This window comes from Schistocerca cancellata, chromosome 2 (genome assembly GCF_023864275.1).
Source record: "Schistocerca cancellata isolate TAMUIC-IGC-003103 chromosome 2, iqSchCanc2.1, whole genome shotgun sequence".
NCBI classification, from domain to species: domain Eukaryota; kingdom Metazoa; phylum Arthropoda; class Insecta; order Orthoptera; family Acrididae; genus Schistocerca; species Schistocerca cancellata.
The window spans coordinates 550,733,432-550,752,434 of record NC_064627.1 but is presented as its reverse complement, the minus strand read 5'-3'; the positions used below and the strand labels follow the sequence as shown (position 1 = coordinate 550,752,434).

The window sequence follows — 19,003 nt, the reverse complement described above, 5'->3', positions numbered from 1 at the left end:
TGAAATGTAATGTCCACTGTTCAGTGCGCCGTCAATGCGAACAGGAGGTGACCGAGACGTGTAACCAATGGCACCCTATGCCATCCCGCCGTGTGATATGCCAGTATAGCGATGACGAATACACGCTTCGAATGTGCGTTCACCGCGATGTCACCAAACACGGATGCGAACATCATAATGCTGTAAACAGAACCTGGATTCATCCGAAAAAATGACGTTTTGCCATTCGTGCACCCAGGTTCGTCGTTGAGTACACCATCGCAGGCACTCCTGTCTGTGATGCAGCGTCAAGGGTAACCGCAGCCATGGTCTCCGACCTGATAGTCCATGCTGCTGCATACGTCGTCGAACTGTTCGTGCAGATGGCGATTGTATTGCAAACGTCGCCATCTGTTGAGTTAGGGATCGAGACGTGGGTGTACGATCCGTTACAGCCCTGCGAATAAGATGCCTGTCATCTCGACTGCTAGCGATACGAGGCCGTTGGGATCCAGCAAGGCGTTCCGTATTACCCTCCTGAACCCACCGATTCCATATTCTGCTAACAGTCATCGGATCTCGACCAACGCGAGCAGCAATGTCGCGATACGATAAACCGCAATCGCGATAGGCTACAATCCGACCTTTATCAAAGTCGGAAACGTGATGATGCGCATTTCTCCTCCTTACACGAGGCATCACAACAACGTTTCGCCAGGCAACGCCGGTCAACTGCTGTTTGTGTATGAGAAATCGGTTGGAAACTTTCCTCATGTCAGCACGTTGTAGGTGTCGCCACCGGCACCAGCCTTGTGTGAATGCTCTGAAAAGTTAATCATTTGCATATCACAGCATTTACTTACTGCCGGTCTGTCGCGTCTGTAGCACGTCATATTCGTTGTGTAGCAATTTTAATGGCCGGTAGTGTATTTAGATCTAGAAGCATACAGCATATTTAAATAGCACTGATTATCGATTTCTGTTTTTCAGAAATGCCGGAAACTGATGACAGGCTTCCTCCGCCAGAGTGGCTGGATGAGAAGCTGGTGGCGCAGGCGCTCAGGAGAGCTGAGCAGGACGAGGAGCTGGAAGTGGAGGCGCTGGACGTGGGGTACGCCTGCGGCCGCGGCGTCAACTTCCTCAGCGAGATGCTGCGCGTGACCGCGACCGTCAAGAGGGGCGCGGGGGTGGCGCGGACACAGCGGCGGTCGCTGCTCGCCAAGTGCCTGCTGCGCGCGGGCCCGCTGCGCAGGGTGGTGCAGGAGGCGGGCATCTTCCTGAGGGAGACGCTGTTCTACACGGTGATGCTGCCCGCCGCGGTGGCGGCGCTCCAGGCCGCGGAGGGCGACAGGTGGAAGCCGCTGGCCGCCCGCTGCTACCACAGCGGCTCGCGGCCCATAGACTTCCTGCTGCTGGAGGACCTGGCCGAGGCGGGCTTCGCCATGTCGCCCCGCGGCCGGCTGCTGGACAGGCAGCACTGCTCGCTCGTCCTCGAGACCTTGGCGCGCCTGCACGCCGCCTCCGTGCTTCTGGCAGACCACGAGGCGCTCGGCGCCGAAAGCTTCTCGCAGCACCCCATGTTTACTAAATACGGCAGAGAGCATTTCTCGGTTGTCACCGATAGGCTGTATTCCGCGCTGGCAGATGTTCTAGGGACGATTGCCGGATGCGAGAAGTACGCGCTGATGTATCGTGATACCAAATCTACCGTATTTGACAAGCTAGAGGGTGTCTTCGACAGCTGCCGGCCTCAGCTGAAAGTTTTGGCGCACGGTGATTTGTGGAAGAACAACATCATGTTCCGATATGTTGATGATCGCCCTGTCGACGTGAGATTAGTAGATTTCCAGGTAAGTCCGAGCAGATCACTTCATAAAAAATGCTGTTTTAGCTATTACTTTTCTTCATCTTCAGTTTCTGTTCATCCGTTTATTAATATTCCGATCCCAGACCAATCTACTAAAGCCACAGAATAACAAATTCAACACAAGACAGAGTATGTGAAATAAGCGGTTCAGCTAAACTTCCTGGCAGATTAAAACTGTGTGCCGGACCGAGACTCGAACTCGGGACCTTTGCATTTCGAGGGCAAGTGCTCTGCCATCTGAACTACCCAAGCACGACTCACGCCCCGTTCCTCACAGCTTTACTACTGCCAGTGTCTCGGTCCGGCACGCAGTTTTAATCTGCCAAGAAGTTTCACATCAGCGCACACTCCGCTGCAGAGTGAAAATCTCATTCAAAATGGTTCAAATGGCTCTGAGCACTATGCGACTTAACTTCTGAGGTTATCAGTCGCCTAGAACTTAGAACTAATTAAACATAAGTAACCTAAGGACCTCACACACATCAATGCCCGAGGCAGCATTCGAACCTGCGACCGTAGCGGTCGCTCGGCTCCAGACTGTAGCGCCTAGAACCGCGCGGCCACTCCGGCCGGCAAAATCTCATTCAAGCGGTTCAGTTGTTTCCCACATTTGGCATGACATGCGCTAGTCAAAGTACACATGCAACTCATGCATAAGGTCATTTCCTTATGTTTAGCTAAATTGTTTAGCTAAATTGTTGTCTTCCCCCACGACCAAAGCGCCAAACAGGTGAAGTTCGTCACACTAACTACGTCCAAAAGCAGATAGTTTCAGATGACGGTCGCTGGGAAGGCCCATGTGTGAATAACTAAACAGACGTTACAGGGTGAATCAGAAGCCCACTGAGAAAACTTTGGAGGTAGTTCAGGGATATTTACTGGTCGTCAAACAGTAACTCCATTCGTGAGTTTTCTTAGGCTGGCCGTTGTGGCCGCGCGTTTCTACATCTACATCTGCATCTACATTTATATTTAGCAAGCCACCCAACGGTGTGTGGCGGAGGGCACTTTACGTGCCACTGTCATTACCTCCCTTTCCTGTTCTAATCGCGTATTGTTCGCGGGAACAACGACTTTCTGAAAGCCTCCGTGCGCGCTCGAATCTCTCTAAATTTACATTCGTAATCTCCTTTGGATGTATAAGTAGGGGGAAGCAATATATTCGATACCTCATCCAGAAATGCACCCTCTCGAAACCTGGCGAGCAAGCTACACCGCGATGCAGAGCGCCTCTCTTGCAGAGTCTGCCACTTGAGTTTGCTAAACATCTCCGTAACGCTATCACGGTTACCAAATAACCCTGTGACGAAACGCGCCGCTCTTCTTTGGATCTTCTCCATCTCCTGCGTCAACCCGATCTGGTACGGATCCCACACTCATGAGCAACAACGCAAGTATAGGTCGAACGAGTGTTTTGTAAGCCACCTCCTTTGTTGATGGGCTACATTTTCTAAGGACTCTCCCAATGAATCTCAACCTGGTACCCGCCTTAACAACAATTAATTTTATATGATCATTCCACTTCAAACCGTTCCGTACGCATACTCCCAGATATTTTACAGAAGTAACTGCTACCAGTGTATGTTCCGCTATCATATAATCATACAATAAAGAATCCTTCTTTCTATGTATACGCAATACATTACATTTGTCTATGTTAAGGGTCAGTTGCCACTCCCTGCACCAAGTACCTATACGCTGCAGATCTTCCTGCATTTCCCTACAATTTTCTAATGCTGCAACTTCTCTGTATACTACAGCATCATCCGCGAAAAGCCGCATGGAACTTCCGACACTATCTTCTAGGTCATTTATATATATTGTGAAAAGCAATGGTCCCATAACACTCCCCTGTGGCACGCCAGAGGTTACTTTAACGTCTGTAGACGTCTCTCCATTGATAACAGCATGTTGTGTTCTGTTTGCTAAAATCTCTTCAATCCAGCCTTCCGGAAGTCAATGAAAATAGCATCTACCTGGGAGCCTGTATCTAATATTTTCTGGGTCTCATGAACAAATAAAGCGAGTTGTGTCTCACACGATCGCTGTTTTCGGAATCCATGTTGATTCCTACAGAGTAGATTCTGGGTTTCCAAAAACGACATGATACGCGAGCAAAAACCATGTTCTAAAATCCTACAACAGATCGACGTCAGAGATATAGGTCTATAGTTTTGCGCATCTGCTTGTCGACCCTTCTTGAAAACTGGGACTACCTGTGCTCTTTTCCAATCATTTGGAACCTTCCGTTCCTCTAGAGACATGCGGTACACGGCTGTTAAAAGGGGGGCAAGTTATTTTGCGTACTCTGTGTAGAATCGAATTGGTATCCCGTCAGGTCCAGTGGACTTTCATCTGTTGAGTGATTCCAGTTGCTTTTCTATTCCTTGGACACTTATTTCGAACTGCAGTGCGGTCTTCCTCTGTGAAACAGCTTTGGAAAAAGGTGTTTAGTATTTCACCTTTACGTGTGTCATTCTCTGTTTCAATGCCATCATCATCCCGGAGTGCCTGGATATGCTGTTTCGAGCCACTTACTGATTTAACGTAAGACCAGAACTTCCTAGGATTTTCTGTCAAGTCGGTAGATAGAATTTTACTTTCGAATTCACTGAACGCTTCACGCATAGCCCTCCTTACGCTAACTTTGACATCGTTTAGCTTCTGTTTGTCTGAGAGGTTTTGGTTGCGTTTAAACTTGGAGTGAAGCTCTCTTTGCTTTCGCAATAGTTTCCTAACTTTGTTGTTGAACCACGGTGGGTTTTTCCCGTCCCTCACAGTTTTATTCGGCACGTACCTATCTAAAACGCATTTTACAATTGCCTTGAGCTTTTTCTATAACCACTCAACATTGTCAGTGTCGGAACAGAAATTTTCGTTTTGATGTTGAAACGTCCCCTTAGAACAAATTATGCATATGAAATGTCCACTTAGAACAATTGTACAAGACTGTGCTTAACCTGACACACAATGTTTTTAGCGCAACGCAATCTGACTATCAAAAATCCCTGCAAAAGAATGGCCCTGACAAACATTAAACTATACCTTTCACAAATCACTTACCTCACAAAAATCTTCGTTGCTCGAACTACTGCAATACGGCGAGCGCCACTACTGCCAGCTAAATAAAAGATTCAAACCACTGAAGGTACTAACTACTGATAGGGATAGTTAGCAAATGAAAGATATTAATAGAGAACAAACAATGTATTTACCTTAATATTCATAATTGACATTCAGTCTTACAGATTATCAAAACTCCGCCATCTCTCTCCCCACGTCCACCACTGCTGGCGGCTCACCTCCAACTGCCCAACGCTATCTGCTGTTCACATCCAGCTATAGCAGTTCATGACAACAATGGCAGGCAACAATGCAAACTAGCCACATACTGCACACAGCACAGCCAGTGATTTTCATACAGAGAGCGCTACGTAACGTTGCCAATAAAAAACATAAACAGCAAACTTACATAAAGAAAACATAAACAGCCTACTTACAATGTGTTAGGCAGTCTGAAATCTGCCTTCTATTACTCTTGCTAAACAGATAAACCTTCCTCCCTTTTTTTATATTCCTATTAACTTCCATATTCAGGGATGCTGCAACGGCCTTATGATCACTGATTCCCTGTTCTGCACTTACAGAGTCGAAAAGTTCGGGTCTGTTTGTTATCAGTAGGTCCAAGATGTTATCTCCACGAGTCGGTTCCCTGTTTAATTGCTCGAGGTAATTTTCGGATGTGCACTCAGTATAATGTCACTCGATGCTCTGTCCCTACCACCTGTCCTAAGCATCAGAGTGTCCCAGTCTATATCTGGTAAATTGAAGTCTCCACCTAAGACTATAACATGCTGAGAAAATTTATGTGAAATGTATTCCAAATTTTCTCTCAGTTGTTCTGCCACTAATGCTGCTGAGTCGGGAGGTCAGCAAAAGGAGCCAATTATTAACCTAGCTCGGTTGTTGAGTATAACCTCCACCCATAATAATTCACAGGAACTATCCACTTCTACTTCACTACAGGATAAACTACTACTAACAGCGACAAACATGCCACCACCGGTTGCATGCAATCTATCCTTTCTAAACACCGTCTGTGCCTTTGTAAAAATTTCGGCAGAATTTATCTCTGGCTTCAGCCAGCTTTCTGTACCTTTAACTATTTCAGCTTCGGTGCTTTCTATCAGCGCTTGAAGTTCCGGTACTTTACCAATGCAGCTTCGACAGTTTACAATTACAATACCGATTGCTGCTTGGTCCCCGCATGTCCTGACTTTGCCCCGCGCCCTTTGAGGCTGTTGCCCTTTCTGTACTTGCCCGAGGCCATCTAACCTAAAAAACCGCCCAGTCCACGCCACACAACCCCTGCTACCCGTGTAGCCGCTTGCTGCGTGTAGTGGACTCCTGATCTATCCAACGGAACCCGAAACCCCACCACCCTATGGCGCAAGTCGAGGAATCTGCAGCCCACACGGTCGCAGAACCGTCTCAGCCTCTGATTCAGACCCTGCACTCGAGTCTGTACCAAAGGTCCGCAGTCAGTCCTGTCGACGATGCTGCAGATGGTGAGCTCTGCTTTCATCCCGCTAGCGATACTGGCAGTCTTCACCAAATCAGATAGCCGCCGGAAGCCAGAGAGGATTTCCTCCGATCCATAGCGACACACATCATTGGTGCCGACATGAGCGACCACCTGCAGATGGGTGCACCCTGTACCCTTCATGGCATCCGGAAGGATCCTTTCCACATCTGGAAAGACTCCCCCTGGTGTGCACACGGAGTGCACATTGGTTTTCTTCCCCTCTCTTGCTAGGCGCTTCAGTCTGGAACCGCGCGACCGCTACGGTCGCAGGTTCGAATCCTGCCTCGGCCATGGATGTGAGTGATGTCCTTAGGTTAGTTAGGTTTAAGTAGTTCTAAGTTTTAGGGCACTGCTGACCTCAGATGTTAAGTCCCATAGTGCTCAGAGCCATTTGAACAATTTTTTGAGTTTTCTTACCCTCATTTATCACTATATTTGTACTGTACAGATAATGACTACAGAACAGTGCTAACGTCGACGATATGTGCTGTGGCTCTTGATTAAAATAAATAAATAAAATAAACTTGTTCCGTTCACTCACTATACTTGCTGGGAACAGTAATACCCAGCTTTACTTTTGCAACTGAAGCTTCCACTCAGTACTGCACTGTTAATTGTACGTTGATAATGACACACAGCATCACGGCACTATCGACGAGTTTACTGACGAAGAGAGTATTCTAGCACACGCTTTCACTGAGTGGATTGCTCTGAGTTGACAAATGTTGTGGGATACCTCCCAATATCGAGTCGGACCTTACTTTCGAGCAGCGTAGTGCACCAACTCGACATGGCATGGACTCAACAAGTCGTTGGTTGGAAGCACCTTACAGAAATACTGAGCCATGCTCCTTGTGCACCACAAGAGAAACAAGCAAAATCTCTGGCTAAGTCGATTATCTTCGATCGCCACTGGATTATCCTCCTTCGCCACTGTAGAGTCTTGTACCACAAGGAAGCCAGGGAGAGGATGTTGCTATGGGTGGACGGTATCCTCCTCCTGAAACATAAATGCGCACGTGGATTAATACGGTTCTTTATTTACATGAACTGGAACATTTACTTAAATAGAGTTCATGTTTCTGGTACAAGCTCATCTGTAATAACCCCACAATAGTCACTAATCTGGTCGCTATGTACTGTCTGTCATATGTGGTGGACTTGACTCGCTCTGCGAGTAAACTGATAGACGCTCAGCTGGATGAGTGAGCGAGCGAGTGAGACCCTGTGGTCAGCGACGGTGGCCTAAATACATGCTGTCGAAAGGCGTTGGCGGCGTGTTGCCTGTGGGTGTGTCTGTGGCGTCTCTCGCGACAGACGCGCTTCATCCAGAGCCTACTAATCGATCTTTCCGCTTCATCTTTGCCATCCCGTGTGCTGGCGACAGCTTACGCCAGCACACAGATAACTGCGAAAGTGCAGCCGGTGTAGAATTTTGTGCACGAGCCGACCTCTCGATTATATCCCATAAATATTCGATGGGATTTATTTCGAGCGATCTGGGTGACCAGATCATTCGCTCGAACTGTCCAGAATTTTCTTCAAACCAGTCGTGACCAACTGTTGCCCAGTGACATGGTACATTGCCATCCATAAAAGTTCCATCATTGTTTGGGAACACGAATTCCATGAACATCTATCTGCATGTGGTTTCCAAACAGCTGAACATAACCATTTCCAGTCAATGATCGGTTCAGCAAGACCAGAGGACCCCGTCTATTCCGAGCAAACCGCTATGGAGACTCAACTAGCTTGCTCATCATCTTGTTGACAACTTGGGTCCATAATTTCGTAGGGTCTGCGGCACACTTGAGAGCTACCATCAGCTCTTACCAACTGAAATCGGGACTCATCTGACGATGCCACGGTTTTCCAGTCGTCTAGTCTCCAAGGGATATGTCACGAGCCCAGGAGGGGCGCTACAGGCGATATCGTGTTGTTCGCGAAGGCACTCGCGTCGGTCTTCTTCTGCCATAGCTCATTAACGCCAAATTTCGCCGCACTGTCATAAGGGATAAGTTCGTCGCACGTCTGCGGTTATTTCAAGCAGCAATGCTTGTCTGTTAACAACACTGAAAACTCCTCTGCTATTGGTCATTAAGTGAAGGCCGTCGGCAACTGCGCTGTCTGTTTTAAGAGGCCCTGCCTGAAATTTGGTATTCTCTGCGCACTCTTGACACTGTAGATCTCTGAATTCCGAATTCGCTAACGATTTCCGAAATGGAATGTCTCTTGCGTCTAGCTCCAACTACCATTCCGCGTCCGAAGCCAGTTACTTTATGTTGTGCGGCCATAATCACGTCGGAAACCTCTTCCTATAATTTGCCGCCATCTGTATTCATGTACACTCCTGGAAATTGAAATAAGAACACCGTGAATTCATTGTCCCAGGAAGGGGAACTTTATTGACACATTCCTGGGGTCAGATACATCACATGATCACACTGACAGAACCACAGGCACATAAGACACAGGCAACAGAGCATGCACAATGTCGGCACTAGTACAGTGTATATCCACCTTTCGCAGCAATGCAGGCTGCTATTCTCCCATGGAGACGATCGTAGAGATGCTGGATGTAGTCCTGTGGAACGGCTTGCCATGCCATTTCCACCTGGCGCCTCAGTTGGACCAGCGTTCGTGCTGGACGTGCAGACCGCGTGAGACGACGCTTCATCCAGTCCCAAACATGCTCAATGGGGGACAGATCCGGAGATCTTGCTGGCCAGGGTAGTTGACTTACACCTTCTAGAGCACGTTGGGTGGCACGGGATACATGCGGACGTGCATGGTCCTGTTGGAACAGCAAGTTCCCTTGCCGGTCTAGGAATGGTAGAACGATGGGTTCGATGACGGTTTGGATGTACCGTGCACTATTCAGTGTCCCCTCGACGATCACCAGTGGTGTACGGCCGGCCAGTGTAGGAGATCGCTCCCCACACCATGATGCCGGGTGTTGGCCCTGTGTGCCTCGGTCGTATGCAGCCCTGATTGTGGCGCTCACCTGCACGGCGCCAAACACGCATACGACCATCATTGGCACCAAGGCAGAAGCGACTCTCATCGCTGAAGACGACACGTCTCCATTCGTCCCTCCATTCACGCCTGTCGCGACACCACTGGAGGCGGGCTGCACGATGTTGGGGCGTGAGCGGAAGACGGCCTAACGGTGTGCGGGACTGTAGCCCAGCTTCATGGAGACGGTTGCGAATGGTCCTCACCGATACCCCAGGAGCAACAGTGTCCCTAATTTGCTGGGAAGTGGCGGTGCGGTCCCCTACGGCACTGCGTAGGATCCTACGGTCTTGGCGTGCATCCGTGCGTCGCTGCGGTCCGGTCCCAGGTCGACGGGCACGTGCACCTTCCGCCGACCACTGGCGACAACATCGATGTACTGTGGAGACCTCACGCCCCACGTGTTGAGCAATTCGGCGGTACGTCCACCCGGCCTCCCGCATGCCCACTATACGCCCTCGCTCAGAGTCCGTCAACTGCACATACGGTTCACGTCCACGCTGTCGCGGCATGCTACCTGTGTTAAAGACTGCGATGGAGCTCCGTATGCCACGGCAAACTGGCTGACACTGACGGCGGTGGTGCACAAATGCTGCGCAGCTAGCGCCATTCGACGGCCAACACCGCAGTTCCTGGTGTGTCCGCTGTGCCGTGCGTGTGATCATTGCTTGTACAGCCCTCTCGCAGTGTCCGGAGCAAGTATGGTGGGTCTGACACACCGGTGTCAATGTGTTCTTTTTTCCATTTCCAGGAGTGTATTTCGCTGTCCCATGACAGCGCCATACTGGGCTGTTCTCGCAGCGATGGCAACCACATAACAATCTTGAACGTGTAAGGTAGTTGATGGTGCGTCGCTGTACGCTCTGTCGTGATCATCGTGGACGATATTTTGAACAAAACTTGTCAGGAAATCGATCTACATTTGTTACGTACTGAATATCAATAATTCAAAAAACAGTCTTAATCGCATTTATTGTTATTATTATACCGCCAACAGGTTTCAACCCGACGTAGGGGTCATCTTCTGGGCGTTTACATCATTGGTCGACTGCTGGCGGTGTCACTCCTGTCTACATAAGGACAGGAAACAGTTTTCCTGCCTTTATGTAGACAGGTGTGACACCACCAGCAGGCGACCAATGGTGTAAACGCCCAGAAGATGACCCCTACGTCATGTTAAAACCTGTTGGCGGTATAATAATAATAATAAATGCGATTAAGATTGTTTTTGAATTATTGATTAATCATACTAATCGCTGCTTCTCTCCACAACTATGTTGCCCAAAAATCTGTTACGTACTGTTCTGTACGCTCACAGAACAGACTGAATGCACTACGCTAAAAGCTGTGTTCTGGTTGATGGTTACTGCACTGCTCCTTATTTTGGGCTGTACATTTCTGGTGATTGCATATTAACGAACTTTTCAGTACTGTGAAGGTATTTCACCAGAAACAAAGATAACTAGGTAACAAACCGGATAAAGTATAATAACATTATTACTCTGAAAGAAGCCGCCTGAGACTAAGGGTCCCTCCTAGGAAAATGCCTAGTCAACCTCGAACATTCTGTCGGTGGAGTTTGGGTTCATCCTGTGTATTATTCTACATCTCCAACACCTTGTCGCCTGTTCGTGGCTTCACGGTCCGACCAGCTTCACCCCTTCCGAGATGCTTGTTCCCGGGCACCGGATCTTAACATTCTACCCTTTGTCAAAATCACCCATGTCACAGGATTTCCCCGTTTGCGATCGGTATCGTCATTAGAATGACTGACCTGCCCGGATATCCGAGCGCCTTAAAGTTCCCACTTACGTGACCCAGAGAGGAGAGGCCCACCCGAATATAATATGTTCGGTGGATTAATGACGAGAATCGGTGTGCCGGCCAGCTTGGATGTGGTTTTTAAGTGGTTTCTCACATTCGACTAGGCGATTACCAGGCTGGACCTACGTCTCGCCTCAGTTACACGATTTAAAAACATAGGAAAACGTTCTTACACTTGCACGTGAGGATAACGCTACACACAGACACGGGCAGATGAGGTAGACAAATTCCACCTTGTGGGAAGTAGTGGTATCTGCACACATAGTGCCGTTAACAATGTTATAGTCAAAAATAACAAGCAGATCCTGTGGAAGCAAGGGATAAAGTCAGGAGAGGAACAAGAAAATCGTTACTAGAATGATTTCTCTTTCGTCTCTGCTCCGCTTACATTCTTTCCTCACCAAGTTACATGCCCGCAACGTCACTCTCTCGGTGGGGAGGAGTCATGATGTTATGGCTCATCGGCGCGTGTTCTAACACATTTCTTCCGCTCAGAAACTGCGTCTTCTCGGTATTTAAGTCTCGCTGCAGCTGCTGGCTCCAGCAGTTTCACTATTACTCCTACGTTCTGTGCCCTACTGTGTTTTTTTTTCCTATAGGTCCATTCAGTCATTTGCTCGTTCACACTTTTAAAGTTTTAGTTCCTAGATGGTTACAAAAATCACATAGGCAAACGCGATCTTGACGTTTTAAATATTGTGTCTCACTTTCATTTATACAGTCCACATTAAGGAATTTAGCTCTTCATGGTTTATAATGCTAGGCGAATTTTGTAACACTCTTAGTTTCTCTCGGTCAGGAAGTTCCGTATTCTCCAATAGTTGATCATCCCTTTCAGGGTCAAGTGAGACAAGGAATCCTTTGGAGAGAGGAGACATTCGGGTCTCTATTTTTAAACAGCTGACAAATGTTTCAGAGTTCCGCAATGAAACTTCAAGCTAGACAGCTTTGAAGAGAAGGGATTGTTACGTGTCACACAGAAAGGCTCGCGAAAGGAATGGCGTTTGACGCAGTCGTAAAAGATTTCCTACCCTTGTGCTTCACTCTGGCAACATATCGTCTCATGAAAAATCGGATGGTTTTCTGCGTTCTATACTTTTGATGAAGCTCATGTATAACGGAAATCTGGATGCAAACGGTCATGTCTGGACCATGAGCTGCAGTTAATGTCGTTTTTAGCACCTGAGGATAGTCGTTTATTTGATTGTGGCAGTTTTGAAAAATAAGTGACATAAGGCTGTTGAATCCAAATGGTTTAAATGGCTCTAAGCACTGCGGGACTTAACATCTGAGGTCATCAGTCCCCTGGACTTAGAACTATTTAAACCTAACTAACCTAAGGACGTCACACACATCCATGACCGAGGCAGGCTTCGAACCTGCGACCGTAGCAGCTGCCCGGTTCCGGACTAAAGCGCCTATAACCGCTCGGCCACAGTCTGTTGAGTCCAATCATGATTATTTTAACATGTAATATTTTAAATGTGATACAGGTTTGTCATATATCGGAAGAATAGCCAATGGTCTCCATTAACAATCACCACCACCCATGGGCATCCGCCAAAATTCGTCCAACAGAAGGCAAGATTCTAAAATGACAATTTTTTATGTAATTGATTCGGCAAATTTGAAGTATTACCATGCGCCGAAAGCTACATTCCACAACAGGAACACTATCTTCAATGATCTATAGTTCTAAACCCAAAACGGTACAGTCCGAGTCACAGGTTCCAGAGGTAACAAAAATTCGATGTTCGGTCTTTCATATGATTATTGACCGAATTTAAAAAATTTAAATGCTGTCGTAATCTACTCATTAAGAGGTATAATATCAAGGGAAAGGTTTAACACAAAAGTCAACTATTAAAGTTAGAAACTGCGAACATATCTTGAGGCAAAACTCACAGCGCTCAAATACCCAGACCATATTCGTACAAATCAAACCATATGGTTCCAGAGACCTTTTAAAGTCTCAAACATCTATGATGTATATATGCTGTTTGAAGCGACGAATGACAATTTGTACCAACGTCGGGATTTGAACCCGAGTCTCCTGCTCACGAGGCAGTTGCGATAACCACTACGCTACCCTGGCACAGTGGCTTTGCACAACTGCGCAGACGACCCTAGCACTCCTCCTTCGTCCATTCAAATTCCAGTTTACGCCTCAGCCCACATCATATCGAGGAGGGAGGAGTGCTTGGTTAGTCCATGCAGTTGTGCAAAGCCATTGTGCCAGGATGGCATAGTGGTTACCGCAACTGCCTCGTGAGCAGGAGACTCGGGTTCAAATCCCGACGTCGGTACAAACTGCAATTCATCGCTTCAGACAGCATATATACATCATAGATGTTTGAGACTTTAAAAGGTCTCTGGAACCATACACTTTCATTTGATTGAAGCACCTATTCCTGAATTTGAGGCAGGATCTCCGTTTAGTTTGATGCTGAGGTGCTATTCCATTACAGTTGGAGAGCTTTTGCAGTGCTATTCGAGTTTAATAGGAATACCAAGCGGCCAGACTTCTTTTTTGAGTGAGGCCATTTAGCTGGTTCCAACAAATTTTACACATAATTTCAAACCGTTTCAAACCTCTACCTACCGGAAACAGCCTACAGAATAATGAAGTGAAACAAGTTAGTGCCTTTTAGCTGTTGAAGTTACTTTTTCACTACTAACTCTATCTGTAGCACATTTTTCTGGCAGTATCTACAGGGTGAAAAGTATTTAAACCGACAAACTCTGGGAGGTTTTAGGGGACATCAAAACAAATATTTTTCCCTAATGTCATTTTTTTCCTATGAAGATTATTTAAACCGGTGGAGGCCCTATTATGCTCTTCAGTTGTTAGAGGCCGTATTACGATCTTCAGTTGATAGAGGGCGTATTACGCTCTTCAGTTGTAGGCAACTTCTGTCCACCAACGTAGTATCGCATTGTCTCTGTTTAATAACATGAGCGATAGACCTGGAGTGTGCACTGATATGGTTGGTACGTACTACGTAGCGCACCACAACGGACGAGCTACACAGCGGGTTTATCAACAACAATATCCTAATCGCCGTATCCCGCGTCATACGACCTTTGCTGTTGTGTACCAACGTCTGCGTGAGACCGGATTTCCATCCTGTATGTTGTTTACCAATGAAGCAACGTTCGGGCGTGATGGAGTCTTTAACATGCACAATTCGCATGTTTGGAGTGAGGGTAACCCACATGCCACAGTTACTAGCGCTCATCAAGTGCGGTTCTTCATTAAAGTGTTGTTGGGGACTGTTTAATTGGGCAGTATCTTCTAACTAGGCCATTAAATGGCAGGAACTGTTACAATTTTCTCGCAAGAGCATTTCCAGAATTGCTGGAAGACGTCCCGCTCCCTACAAGACAACGCGTGTGGTTCCAACATGACGGGGCCCCGGCAGATTTCAGTCGTCGTGTGAGTCGATTCCTGGAACGACGGTTCCCAGAAACGTGGATTGGCAGAGGTGGTCCTGTAACATGGCCTGCTCTATCCCCAGATATGTCCCCTCTGGACTTTTTTGTGTGGGGAGGGATGCACAACCTTGTTTACGCAGCCCCTGTTGCATCAGAAGAGGATCTGGTTGCCCGGATAGTAGCAGCAGCAGGAACAATTCAGGATAATCCTGGGGTTTTTGCCCGTGTCAGCCAGAACATGATCCGACGGTGTGTTTACGTGTCAATGGAGGCATTTTTGATAAACTACTGTAATTGGAATTGGATTGTGTTTATGTGTTGTCTCTTGGTCATAAAAAAATGGAAAAGTGTTTGTTGGTTTAATTAATTTGCCACCAGAGAAATCTTCCTCTACTGGTTTAAATAGTCCTCGCGGGAAAAAAATGACATTAGGGAAAAATATTTGTTTTGATGTCCCCTACAACCTCCCAGCGTTTGTCGGTTTAAATACTTTTCACCCTGTAGATACACCGTGGACGTATCTGCAAAATTATATCACTTTATGAAACATAATTCAGGAGATATGGAATCATGAATATACTGATGCTTTTCTTAAAACGAAGCGCAAACTACCCATAGGCCAATATACTCATCCAGTGTTGGACAATGAGTGCTCCTAGCGAATTACAACAAACTGATCTGTGAAGTAATTAGACGTTCGGAGAACTATTGCACATTGGCGTCGAGTCTTTAACTTACCATATTTTGTAATGTAAGTTACCTTGATACCAAAGAGAAGCATATTTTTTAATACATGCAAGGTACACGTTCTTATATTATTGATATCATTGTCAAAGCCATCTGTTCTGATTTAATGAATTGAAATTAAATCCTCGAGTGATTATATCAAATTTATTCAAATATCAATAATGTCAGACTCACCCTGAAAATATTAAGAGTCGAAAATCGAAGAAAAGTCAGCATGAGAGAGAAAACTGTTCTAGATATCAAAAAATACAGAAAATAAATATTCCATTTATGAATACCCTTCAAAATAAGAAATAAGAAATAAACTTTAAATAACACCCATACAAATTTTTTGTAACCCGTAATAACGTTTTTGCTCATAAAACCTTATGATCATATTTATTAACGGATTTATTCGGATCATTTCATACCTTCTGTTATCTGATATTATGTGGCATAATTTATTTTCAACTAAATGAGTTAGGAAAGTTACATTCTTGGGCTACTATTGTTCTATTTAAGTTGCTTTATGCGCGTGTGGGTGTTTCACTCATTGGGTTCGTTAAACTGCTGCTTTTAGAGTTCATATACATTCGAACTTTACTATTTTTCCTGGACGCTAATGCACCAGTTGCGGCGGGGCGGGGTTTGTCTTCGTCGCTCGTTCGTAGACTCTCTCTCTCTCTCTCATTGTCCACCTACCTCAGTACGGCTTCCTTACGACGTCCCTTCACTCTGCAGTAGTAGGTACTCACTAGGCCGTGTAAAGCAGCGTTGACGAAACCACGACCTAATACCTCCCACACAGCGGCCGCGTAACTCAAGTTGCGAATCAGTTCCTGTAAGTTTATTTTATCATACTTTCGGGTGGTGGGTAAATGCGGTTTACCTGCAGTAAGCCTTTTGAAATTTCAGTAAACTGGTTTTTATTCTTAAGGAAGCACATAAATTTACTATCAACTCCGAATTTACTGTTTTAACTGCTCTACTATTCCCATCTCACAGTCTGTACAAAATATTCTCACACGAAATCAAACAGCCAGAATATCTTCCAGTCCGACCGGATTAATGTTCGATCTGACAGTTACCGACCCACTACTATAGCGAGTTGAAACTTCGGTCGTATCAGTGGTCTTCAAAGTTGGAAGTGCTCGCCCAAGTACTCCATGAAGTATTGTATACTGTATATGCCACGTGGAATTTCACTAAGACCGCAACATCACACTCTCACTACACATCAATTAATTAATCAAATTCTCCTCACAATGTTCGTAACTTAAACTGCCTAAGTCACGACACCTCCGATCAGCAATGAACTCAATGGGTCTTCCTTTTACAAGTTATTTTCTCGGCGACATTTAGCACGATGTTACACGTACGAAGGGTTGGCTAGCGAGTCTCTTGATGCCACCCCACTCTATGCCCATATAACTTTCTGCGTATGGGAACAGCTTAATTCTGATTGGCTAATGGTTTGAATGACCAATCGGAATGATCCTTCTAGATCATTCTCGCTGCAAAACTTACCTGAGCCAATCATTCTAATCAGAAAATCATTTACATCATTCCAATGTCAATTTTTAATATAGTATTTAATAAAATAGAACGAAATGCAAAATAATCTTTACATTAATTTAGAAACTTATTCCACTTCCGTCTTCTATTCTGGTTGCTCTCTTAGATAAGCAAGCACACATCGACATACGTCATCAGCTTCGTGGTTACAACACTATTTTCCCACGGTTCATTTTCATAAGTCTTTACATAAAATAGTACTAAGCTTTTTTCATATGTCCCACAGACACTCTCTCATTCACTCCCATGTATTCACACAACAAAATAATAAGCTGATAGTAATTTTGAATGATTTTTAGACCACGAAATGCCGAGAAATTAAAGCTTAAAAAATCCAATTAAGTGATTTTATACACTGAAATTTCTGGTTATGACTTTATATGATAATAAAAGACAAACTACTATTGTTCCTAATTGAGTTTTGAAACACAAGTGCCAGTTTTTGGAAATTTTAGTGATTTTATCAATCTCCGGAACTATAAGAGATAAGAGCCTGAAAATTTGACAGGATCCTTTAATTAAGAACAAAAGATGGTATACCATCTTTGAGCAAACTCGGATGATAATTAGTATAGTTTATTTAGATTCGTAGGGGATATGAATTTACGTTCGTACTAGATGTGATTTGAGACCTTCCTCACGGCTAGAAGCGTCAGCTGCGCTGTGAGTCATAGCGAAGACACAATCCTGCAGCCACCGGGCTACACGGCTGCATGCCTTACTGCAATGAATGTTATCTCGTAATGACTTGCTACGTTACAAGCCAGGCAGATATTCAAACCTCGGTCGGCAGTCTAAGAGTGGCGACTTCACACAGTGACTCAAAGGGAAGATAGGCCAGGAGGCGGCAGCGAATGTCATGCGATCACAGTCGTGAGTGTATGTTCAGAATTGTCAAAAATTAACGACTGTGAAAATAATTTTCATAAAAACAGATTTTATTAAATTTAATAAGCAAATTAATATCGGAATTTGCCCCTGGACATTCTCTCTTTACAAAAGTATAGCGAAGAAACGAGGAATAGTTCATAAAAGTACTGTGCTAGTTAGAATATCACTTGCCAAATAGATGTTTCACTATTGTACAACATTGCGTATTGTTCAAGTGATCAGAGCATGGAAGGGAGGTGGAGAGCTCGTGCTAAAAGGACCACAGCGTGGCAGTCCAAGAGTGGCGACTGTCACAGGGGGGGCATAAATAGAAAATAAGCCCGGAGGCGACAGCGAATTTCATGCGATCACAGTTGTGAGCGTGTGTTCAGAATTGTCAAAAATTAACGAATGCAAAAATAATATCGAGGGCAGAAGAAACGCGCGAGTATAACGAGTGAATAATAATCAAAGTACTGTGTTCACTTCAATGTTTGTGAAGTGTCTAACATGTTTGAGAAATATGGTGCAGTTGGTACCATCAAATGGCTCTAAGCACTATGGGACTCAACATCTTAGGTCATCAGTCCCCTAGAACTTAGAACTACTTAAACCTAACTAATCTAAGGACATCACACACATCCATGCCCGAGGCAGGATTCGAACCTGCGGCCGTAGCAGTCGCCGGCTCCCGACTGAAGCGCCTAGAACCGGTCGGCCATCACGGCCGGCAGTTTGTACCATCTCTGGACAGTAGACAGGATTGAAGGTTTTACATTTGTATAAATAAGAACTTCTGAAATACGTAAAAAATTACAATAACATGAACAGGTCGCTCTTTAGAGTATCTCAGCAAAAAACTTTTCAGTCTCGAAATTTAACTTCAGCTCAAGTAACTAAGAGCTTAAAGACACAATATGTCCGTACACAGAAACAAATCACACATGAACAACAGTAAAAGTTGAAACTTCCCCTCAGAAAATTAACAATGCAGTACAGCGAGCGCCAATACTGCCAGCTAAATAAAAGACTCTAACTACTGAAGGCATTAACTACTGATAGGCATGCTTAGCAAATGAAAGATTTTGATAGAGAACAAACAATGTATTTCAATGTATTTACCTGAA

The 19,003-nt window shown here is 45.5% G+C and overlaps 1 protein-coding gene and 1 non-coding gene across 2 annotated transcripts in view; one reads left to right on the top strand and one right to left on the bottom strand.

Moving 5' to 3' along the window:
* Nucleotides 1–19,003, top strand: part of LOC126156185 (uncharacterized) — a 120,048-nt gene that overhangs the window by 89,808 nt on the left and 11,237 nt on the right. The window contains exon 3 of the mRNA XM_049916282.1: nt 970–1,829. Within this exon, the coding sequence (XP_049772239.1) occupies nt 970–1,829 (860 nt within the window). The remainder of the gene's footprint in view (nt 1–969; nt 1,830–19,003) is intronic.
* Nucleotides 13,294–13,365, bottom strand: Trnat-cgu (transfer RNA threonine (anticodon CGU)). The gene has a single exon. It is a non-coding gene; the product is annotated as a tRNA-Thr (tRNA).